Below are 10,839 nucleotides of genomic sequence, written 5' to 3' on the forward strand. Positions count from 1 at the left end.
AAAAAAAAAAAAAAAAAAAAAAAAAAAAAAAAGACTGAAATAAGAGGATGGGTCCTTTGGTTTTTTTAATCCACGTTTTTTCCTTCCACCCATCTGGTTCTAATTTGTTTCCTCTGTTGCAACTGTAGCCAACAGTCTCAGAACTCAGAGCTTTGACAGTTGGACTTTTTAGCCATCAGGACCAAGGATCCAAAGGATTTCTGGTAGCCCCTATTTATGCCTTGGGAGTTGGCAGCATCTCTTCACGCAGGCAGCCATCAGAGTTGGGCTTAACAGAGGCTGCAACGTGCGTGTGTGAGAAAGAGCGACTGTGTTTGTGTGCTCTTCTCCCCTTTATAGCTGGAGCATCTTGGGAAATGCTGGACTCAAGATGCCATCTATGACAGGAGGATAAGCATTTAAACAGCTTTACTCTTTCTACAAAGTCATTTAGTATCAGCCGTCGTAAGATTTTAATATATTTGTAAATTTTGGTCCAATGATTCAAACTGTAGGACTATGAAAAGATAGGGATTTTTGTATTTTTGTTAATGATCTTAATAATCTAAAGTCATTGATTACCTAAACTAATGGTCATTAGTAGGTGATCACCAAAGAGTCATTAATGAGAAAGGAGTTAAGTAGAGAATAGCCATATATGTGTTTCTTGTAGGCTATGCCATAAAATTTAATAATGTTACTTTCTGTAGATGTAACTTCACACATATATGGATGTGTGTAAATATGTATAATATGCAGTCACGCGAAGATGCACATACAATGAAAAAAAAACAGATTATAAGAAAATCCACCAAACCATTTTACTGATGGTCATCATTACCCCCCGGATGTTGGGATAGGAGTATTTATTTTCATCTTTCTACTTTCCCATATTTTCCACATTTTATACAACCATCTTTTAATGATAGACAGTTCTTCCAAGTGTAGTAATAACAAAAAACATAAGAGCTCTCAGGTGGAGATGCTCAGTCCAGAGGGTTATTATATAAAAAAATAAATTGTAAAAGAGAAAAAACTGCCTCTTCTGCTCATGACTGGAGAGCTCTTCTTCTTCTTCTTCTTCTTCTTCTTCTTCTTCTTCTTCTTCTTCAATTTTTTTTAGTCATAGATGGACATCTTTATTTTATTTATTTATTTTTATGTGGTGCTGAGGATTGAATCCAGTGCGTGTTAAGCAGGTCCTCTACCCGAGCCACAACCCCAGCCTCTGGAGAGCACTTCTGACAGTTATGAGTGGAAAAAAGAATGAGAATAATTGCCAAAATACTTTCCCCAGTATCACCTCTTAATGTCTTTCTTTTGAAGTTTCCTGCATTGAGGGAGACCAGAGTTTCAGTCCTTGAACTCCATGGAAGACTCATCCTCTGGCAGCAACTGCATTGAAGAAGAGGACTGCATTTCAGAATCCAAATCCAACCTGAGTGGCTCTGTCGGCTATTTCCCCTTTAAGGACACCATTGTCTGGGAGAACATAACACCCTGTGAAGACCTGACTCTCATGGCTTCTTTTGCCTACCTCCACCCTCCTGTCCAAGGGGCATGGTGGACTAGAAGTGTAAGGAGATCCATGGGGAGACAAAATCAAATTCAGGACAACCCAGAGACGCATGGCGAAGAAACCATGTCCCTCGTCTTGGATACCTATCTGAACTCCAACCGTGAAGACTCACTATATGAAACTACCAGAGGATGGACAAGTGCCCACAAGAGAGGACAGAACAGCTTCTCTGGGAACTGGATGATCTAGTGCAAAATCTCAAGGCATTTGTAGACAATCAGAAAGATGACAAAGACGATGATGCTGTGCTCTCTGGGTCTCCTCAGGAGGAGGGTCTCCAGCTGCCCAGCAGGATGTCTCCCCATATGTATCAGGTCAGTTATCAAGAACGTGAACTGTAGCCAGGTACAGTGGCATATGCCAGTAATCCCAGCAACTCAGGAGACTGGGGCAGGAGGACTACAAACTCAAGGCCAACCTTAGCAACTTAGCGAGGCCCTGAGCAACTTAGCAAAAGTCTAAATAAAAATTTTAGAGAGGGACTGGGGATGTGGCTCAATAGTTAAGTGCCCCTAGGTTTAATCCCCAGTCCAAGAAGAAGAAGAAGGAGGAGGAGGAGGAGGAGAAGGAGAAGGAGAAGGAGAAGAAAAAGAAGAAGAACATGAGACTTGTCAGACCTTGCCCAAGTGTAAACCACCAGAAAATGGAGACATCAACCAGTTTCTAGAAATTTCACCCAGGAACATGAACTTGCTGATGTAAGCTGCCTCCCTGCAGAGCAAGGGAGAGACCTGGTGGGGGTGCCAGGTTGGACAGCAGGGAGTCAGTCATTCTCCCTGCTGTGAAACAGAGGTGGACCCCAGTGTTTGAGAAGATGAGCAATGGGGGAAGGAGGACAGAAACAAAAACAACTGAGGAAGAGGGGTGGGGGAAATGCCAAGAAACACTGAGAGGGGAGGAACAAAGAAAAGGACTAATGATAATACACACAAAAAAAGTGTGTGTGTATAGATATGTTTAATGATTAATGGGTATTACAACTTTGCATTTACCAGTGGGCTACTTTTTGGTAAGAAAAATAAATTAGATACCCCAAAATGAGAAAATATTGAATCTATTGCTGCTGATATTACACCTATCTAACTCCTCATCTTTCTCTTGGCAGATGCTAAGCAGGAGACCAGCACTGCAGAGACCTCCTCAGTCTCATCAGGGCAGTCAAAGGAGGGGGATCTGCTTTCCTACAGAGAAACCACATCCTGTCTGAATTTTGGGTGGATCTTCCACTGGATCAGAAAATGGGTGGTCTCTCTACCAAGGAGAAAACACTCTGGGAGGGCCAACAAGGGCCCTAGTCTGCTGTCATCAAAGAAATGATGTTTTCTTAGGGGCAAGAGAATCCAGTCTCAAGAATCCCTTGAAAGGACATGCTATAAACCAGATTTTTAAATATTTTGACATCCCATATTGAACAGTCTCTATGGTTTTATGATTTCCCAATAAACAAAGCAAATGTTCTTGTTTTCCACATCTTCTTCCTTTTCCATCATAACATCTGGGCCCAGGTTGAATGCACATATGTTGTCTGGAAGACATGTTCTCAGGACATATTAAGGAGCATTATGCTGCCTAAACAGAAGGTATTTCTTTCTCCCAATTTAATCTATTATTTCATGCATTTTATCCTCTTTTATCATTAACTCATACCTGCACTGTCAGAGGCAGCAGGACACCTGTGAGTGACTCCCACATGGCAGGATGGTATTGGTAGAACTTCTGGGTCTTGAGCAAGTGGCAGTGGGCAGTGAGTCACTGGGAAATCCATTTCAATCAATGGTGTTCAGACTTTCAGAAAGCAGTCTAAAAAAAAAAAAAAAGCAGTCTGATGACCCTGCGGAATCAGACTGGTTCTAGCATGTTATTCTAAAATGTTCTGGCATATTAGTTGGTTCTAGCAAAGTGGCTGGTGTAAGTGGCCCATGGAGGAGGAAAGTGAGGGCTGGGAATGCTGCTTAACCACCCCAAAGCTTGGTTGTCTTCATTCATAAGATGAGGGAGATGGTACCACAGACCTCACAGGGTTGTTGGGAGAATGAATGAGATAAAGAAAGTGCTTGATAAATACTGTGGCTGCTGGTGATAGTCATGTTCTTGAGGATCTCCTAGGAAGACCTGATTCAAGCTGTACCTAAGAGAGAGAGTTGGAGTCAACTCTCATTGAGCTATTTCCTTCACTGAAGCCATTTTACCAAAACTTCAGGTTTTCAGTAGATCTTGATTTAACCAAGTCCTCTCTCAACCCACTGCACTCTGCTGCCTGAAATTCCTTTGCAAGTGTCAGTAAAATTGTCCCTACAGGTCAACTTCTTTAAGGATGGCCGGACTCATCCTTCTTGCTGGCTCTTCCTGTGTTGTCAATTCACCTCCCATGGCCACCATCATCTTCCTCACTCACCTACAGGTTCCCACAAAGGTCCTCCTCCTCCAGCTTCTACCACTACCCTGTGTGACCTTCATTGTTCACATGATAAGCACGTGTTTAGTCTCAAAGGCCTTCCTTTCCTCAATTTCAACCTCCTTATCTCCTTCTTCCCTCCCTTCCCCAAACATTAAACATGTCTGAAACCTTACTACCTTAATATAACAAAACAAAACAAAAAAAGATGTCTAGCTCTTTGGGCTCAAGGGACTTCTTTTTAAAAGTTGAAACCATGTAAACATATAGCTAGCTACAAAGAACTGTGAATTATAGCCATATAATCATGACCATAAAGAGTTGTAGGTGAGTGTAGTCTGTAAGAAGTATACAAAGGGTACTGAAGAAAGAATAATTCAGTACAGGACAGATGACTTTCAAGGTTTTCATACATGAGGCTCTTTGAGGTAAAAATATGGTAGTTTGAGGTAGAAAACTTTAAGCTGCCAGATACATGGGAGTGGAGGTGAGAGTGTGGCTCGCTCAACACACACATGAGAGACATATGCATGATTCTGTCCACAACAAAGAGGGGAAGGAAGAGATGCAAGAATAGGGCCCTTTGTCCAATACAGTGCATCACAAGTCTCTTCCAGCCAGACTTCTCTCTTCTCCACCTTTCTGAGAACTCTATCCCATTTCACTAGCTCACTCCAACACTCTCCTCTCCTTTCACAAACACCTGGAGTCCCATCACCATACCTATCCCTGAGCATCATCCTACGTGCCTCCTTCCCAAGATGTGGTACATCCTAGTCACATGCACAATGCCTGCCTTTTCTGTCTCCCACATCTGCTTTTAATCTATGTTCACCCAATTTCCACAGGGGACACTCTTGCTTCTCGAAAGGGTCATCATCACACAAAATCACTGAGATTTCCTTCTCCATTCCCAGACTGCCTGGGCAACTCATACTTGTTCTAGGATTGCTATGAGGCCAAATTTGATCACCCTAGGTAAAGGTGATCATGTCCTTTAGTTGTACCCTGTAACCTATACTGTTACACTCATACCATGACCTATACTTTATAGCTCTCCTTGTAAATGTATTTTACCTAGAGACTGTGAGCTTTTGAGGGCAAATACCAGGTCTTAGTTCCTTTATACTGGGAAATCCAAAACTGTGTCTAATCCAGAGTAATCTGACTGTCTGACCCTATGTAATAAGTGTTTTTAATATATCCTACTTCTCTGAAATTTTTTCAATATGAATTTTTAGAAGCGAAATACAGCAACGTGCAGATTTGCTTTTCTTTACATTAAAAGTGATTGATCCCCAGGATGAAGGGTACTAAGGATGAAGGGAGACCAAAAAAATAAAAGAGAGAGAGAGAGAGAGAGAGAGAGAGAGAGAGAGAGAGAGAATGAATGACCATCAGGAGAAGGTGAAGTGGTAGGGCAACCTGCTGATTGAGAAGCCTATTGAGATCAGATGAATTTAAAACCTAATTTGAAAAGTTTGTTTCTCAATTATTGAAAGAAAGTAGACTATGTAGCAAGAATCTTACATAAATAACCTCCAATTCTTCCAAAAACTCCATAAGGAAGACGTCATTATCTCTATTTCATACATGAAGCAATGTCAGGTTAAAAATGGATTTGCTACTGGAGAAGTGGCAGGATTAGGGCCTGGAACTTGATAGGCACTCACTTGGTAGGTATACAGTTGTGGGATTTTTTTTTTTCAAACAGTTTTTAAAAGTACAGAAAATATTCTAAGAGGAAATTAGAACAGTTCAAAAGGTTACCTGGGTTTGATGTTGGGGTATTATCAGACTTGGTTAGAAGTATATTGAGGGCTGGGGATGTGGCTCAAGCGGTAGCGCGCTCACTTGACATGCGTGCGGCCCGGGTTAGATCCTCAACACCACATACAAACAAGATGTTGTGTCCGCCGAGAACTAAAAAATAAATACTAAAAAATTCTCCCCCACCCCTCTCTCATTCTCTCTTTAAAAAAAAAAAAAAACAGAAGTATATTGAGCCCAAAAATGGGAAATAAAAGAAGAAACTCTAGATGCTTTGAATGTTTCCAACTATTTAAATGATTGGCATTTAATTCTCACCTAAGTAATAAAGAAGCAATTGGGCAAGGCTTGGTGGCACATACCTGTAATCCCAGCAGCTTGGGAGTCTGAGGCAGGAGGATTGCGAGTTCAAAGCCAGCCTCAGCAACTTAACAAGGCCTTAAGCAACTCAGTGAGACTCTGTCTCTAAATAAAATACAAAAAAGGGCTGGGGATGTGGCTAAGTGGTTAAGTACCCCTGGATTCCTCTATAAAAATGCCCCCCCCCAAAAAAAAAAAGAGCAACAGGCTCCATCATGCAAGAGCCTGGCCACAGACCTTGGGGAATTCAACCAAGCCTATAATGAGATTCATACCTGCAATGCCTAGAAGAAAGGGTGAAAGAAAGAAGAAATCAATTTAAAGATTGAATGACTGAAAAACATAATCTATACATGTGTAATTAAAAAAAAAACTTCCACAGGGTTAGTTGTGATACAAAAGTGATAATTATTTATAACTCCCTGGGGAAATTAGCATTGACTTACTAATCCAAAGCTCATATACAGAAAACCAATCAACCACAGTATGTTTCTCTCCCATGAACATCAGAGAGTTGTCTTTTAGCATAATATTTAGCATAATATTTGCTGCAAATAATATTTCATTGATAAAGTGGTGCTCACAAAGGACTGTGAGTTTGTATAGTCAGTCTCACTCCCATGTAAGCTGAAAATGAGACTCTATCCTGCTCAGCGGGTCCCCTTAGGTCCTAAGTTCCACAGGGCTGACGTACAGCATATTGACCACACTTAGTAATATCCCATACTGTAATCTTGCTAAGAGAGTAGACCTTGGGTGTTCTCACCATACACACATACAAGCACACACAAATAGTAATTATGTGAGGTATAGAGGCATTAACATGATTGTATTGAATACTTCACAACATATACATATATAAATCATCATATCATGTGCCTTAAATATACCATCTCTGGGTTGGGGCTGGGGCTCAGCGGTAGCGTATTTGCGGGGCATGTATGAGGCACTGGGTTCGATTTTCAGCACCATATATAAATAAATAAAGGTCTATCAACAATTAAAAAAAATTTTTTTAAATATACCATTTCTACCTGTCAATTATACCTCCATATATTCCCACCAGTCCTGTTTCTAGCCTCTTTGAAGGAAATTTTGTCATCTGATAAGTGTAATTTGTTTTTGATTTTTACATGGGCTCACAGCCAAATTTGCCTTGAGTTTGAGGAGAATTTGGAGTTGGACAGTACTTCTGAACTCTGCTGGAGCTGTTGACTATGGTACCCTTGGAGATGGGCTAAATGCATTTTTGCATTGTGAGATGGACAAGAGCTTTGGGAGGGGGCAGAATATTATTGTTTGGATATGAGGTATCCTCCACCCCAAAAGTTTCTGTATTAATATAGGGATGTCCAGAGGTAAAATGAGTGGACTCTGATAACTGTAATCTCATGGTTGCATCCTAGTTTGAATGACAGGGTAGTAACTGTAAGCAGGTGGGACATGGCTGGAGGAGGTGGGTTACTGGGGATGTGCCATGGAAAGGTACATCTTCCCTGTGGCCCTTGTCCTTTTCCTCTATGTTTGCTTCCTGGCCTCCGTGAACACAGCAGCATCTCTCCTCCACACCCTTCTGCCATGATATTCTACCTGACCTTGCATCCACAGAAATGGAGTTGGCAAACCTCCGCGAAACTGTGAGACAATAAACTTTTCTTCCTCTAAGTCGCCAAAGTAGGTATTTTGGTCACAGCAACAAAAGATGACGAACACACCATCCTTATGGAATTTTCTTTGCCCTAAGGAGTCTACTCCCATGAATATATCACCCAGGTTCCTTGATCTTTCACTTACAGTTGGGTTTGGTCAAGGGGAGAAAGATTGGTCTATGTTTTCTCTGAACTATTGCTGTAGAGCTACAATCAGGGTTTGGGAGTATAGCTTGGTGGTAGAGCTCATGTGTGAAGTCCTGGTATCAATCTCAGCATCACCAAAAAAAAAAAAAAAAAAGCTACAATTGGGGTAAAGGTAGAAACACGCCCATCTTGCTGAGTACTCCCTCTCTGATCTTCAGCTCTCACAAAGCTCTGGCTGGTAACCCTGTTCATCCTTAATCCATAAAACATGGGTATGGTAATGGCTCCCTACATTGTTAGTTAAGGTAGGAGAGGGAAGAGGAAGCCTCAGCATCTCTCTCTCTCTCTCTCTCTCTCTCTCTCTCTCTCTCTCTCTTATTCAAACTGCTTGGTTGAGATATAATTCATATTCCATACAATTTACCACTCAGTGTGCCATTCAGTAGCTTTTCATATATTAACAGACTTGTGAGCATCTCTTTACATTTTCTTAACCTTGCTCCTACCTTTATAAATAGTTTATTGAATTTCCTTCAAATTTTCATCTGAGTGTCTTTTTTTGTTTCCACCTGGGCCTCTGACTTATTGTCTATTCAGTGGACGCTGGCACCAGATCATACCAACTCATGAAAACCTATTGCTAAATATATAGGATTATTCAATACAGCCACTATTTTAAAAATTAAATAAACATCAACAAGTTATTTAAAAAGTAAAAAATACCAAAAGTAAAAAATACCAAAAATTGGGGCTGGGAGTGTAGCTCAGAGAGCATGCACAGAGTCTTGGGTTCAATCCCCAGTACCACCAAAACAAATGCCAAAATTTATCACTTCCTAATTATTGTACTACATTTTATTTTGAGATTATTTGCATCTGTTGCATCTATATGGTAGAAATACTATACAATGAAGTGCTTCGAGGTATATGCCTCTTCTCCCAACTCTATTTAATGACGGCACATTGATACCTTGAAGTTGACCACTGTGGGAACATATCTATACAGAAATCATCAAATGGCAGTCAGGACTTGATCTTTTGTTTTATGGACTGTCTAGACTTATGAAAATGATAGTAAGATGTTAAAAGTACAAATTTAACCTGAAAGTTTATCATTTTGAACAGAAAAGAAATTAAGAAAGTATTGCTCCAGTATTTAAATTTATCCAGTCCAGCAAAGTCACACATATCATTGAAGTGCTATGAAACGCCAAAATGTCTTCATTGTTTCACTTCCACCTTACTCGTCAATGATCATGCACAGAACTCCACTTGAGGAGTTGATTGCTAAATATTCCCTGTATACATGCATATACCTACACAGAGTTTAGACAGTATTCCATATCACCAAAAGAGCTTTCTCAACTTTTTTAGGTTTGCATTATATGCATTTTATGGGTAGACTGAAATATTTTGCTGTTATGAAATCGTTCTTCAAAGAATCACTTATGAGTCATCTATAAACGCATTTGAAATTTCAACAGCTATGGCCAAATTGCTCTCTGAAGTTTTGCAGTTGATACTCCTGCCAGCAATATATGAGAATGTCTTTTTTCCCGCACACCCCAGCAATATGATGTACATCAAATATTTTGCATTTTGTTATGTCATTATTTAATGATTGTTAATCACCCAATAAGATTCTGAAATGCAATTTTAGTTAATAAGATACATAATGTTTGGGGGCTGGGGTTGTGGCTCAGTGGTAGAGTGCTCACCTAGCATGTGTGAGGCACTGGGTTCGATCCTCAGCATCACATTAAAAAAAAATAAACAAAAAAAATAAAGGTATTGTGTCCATCTACAATTAAAAAAGAAATTTTATTTTAAAAAAAGATGCATAACGTTTTCAATTACCAATTATTGAAATTCTATTTAAAATGATAGTCTGTAAGTGATTTGCATGAGAGAAGGTAACATTTACTCTTTAAGATACAATGTAGGGAGCCACCTTTCTCAGGAGCAGACTGGTCATGCCTAGAAAATAAGAACTGAAAGTTAAAAAGAGATATTTGCAGGTAGCCTATATTGGAAGTAGAAAGACACAACACTGTTTTGAAGAACTCTGCTCAGAAGGGGATAGATTAGATAAGTAAGTAATATTTTGGTTCATTCTCTCTCACAAAAGTAGTATGGGAGCATTTTTCCAGAAGATACTGGAAAAAGTGAAAGAAAAACATCAGTATGTGTAAGAAATGTGAGTAAAAATAAAGTATTTGTATAACTCTGCTTGAAAATCTGTATTATCTCCTGGGCTCCATGCTACGTAGCTCCCTGGGAAGGTGGGGAGAGACGCAGGAAGCCTTGTTTCTGCCCAGATGCAGCCAGACCTACTGTTGCTTTGAGCACAGCTTCCACTTACCCACACAGAGCTATCAGCTGAGGTAGAAGCAGAAAATGTGCATTCATATTATTTGACTTTCTCAGCATCTCTCTTTCCCATTCCCTTTTCTACTTCAGAAAGAAATAAAGTCTTCAGTAGATACAACTGATAGAGATTCAGTCCTATGGGTTTAAGAGTCTTAAAATAGAGCCCAGCCAGGCATGGTGGCACACTCTTGTAATCCCAGTGGGGATTGCAATTTCAAAGCCAGCCTGGGCCACTTCGTGAGACCCTGTCTCAAAATAAAAAAATAAGAAGAGCTAGAGATGTAGCTCAGGGGTAGACACCCCTGGGTTCAATTCTCTGTACCATAAGAAGGGAAAAAAACTGGGCCGGAAAGAAGGGAATAAGCAAAGAGTAAAACTGACTGGGTACATTTTCTCAATTACATTGCTTATGGGTGGTCAGCCTTTTGCTCATTCCTTACTTCTCAACATGTCTGTAACATTAAGAAGTTACTTGGCTCCTTGACCTTTGATTTCCTCATCTACAAAGTGTGGATGATAATAGTTTCAACCTCATGGGGTTATTGTGAGGAAATGAGATAATCCATAAAAAGTACAAAGCCAGCATTTGA

At 40.1% G+C, this 10,839-nt stretch overlaps 1 protein-coding gene across 1 annotated transcript; it reads left to right on the forward strand.

Annotated features, from left to right (window-relative positions):
• Nucleotides 1-1,348: 1,348 nt before the first annotated feature.
• On the forward strand, nucleotides 1,349-2,875 carry LOC125611795 (uncharacterized protein C12orf71 homolog). Its single transcript, XM_048787194.1, is given in 3 exon segments — nucleotides 1,349-1,685; nucleotides 1,688-1,888; nucleotides 2,664-2,875. Coding segments are annotated over 3 exon segments (750 nt in total).
• Nucleotides 2,876-10,839: the final 7,964 nt, after the last annotated feature.

This window comes from Marmota marmota, unplaced genomic scaffold (genome assembly GCF_001458135.2).
Source record: "Marmota marmota marmota unplaced genomic scaffold, marMar, whole genome shotgun sequence".
Taxonomy (NCBI): domain Eukaryota; kingdom Metazoa; phylum Chordata; class Mammalia; order Rodentia; family Sciuridae; genus Marmota; species Marmota marmota.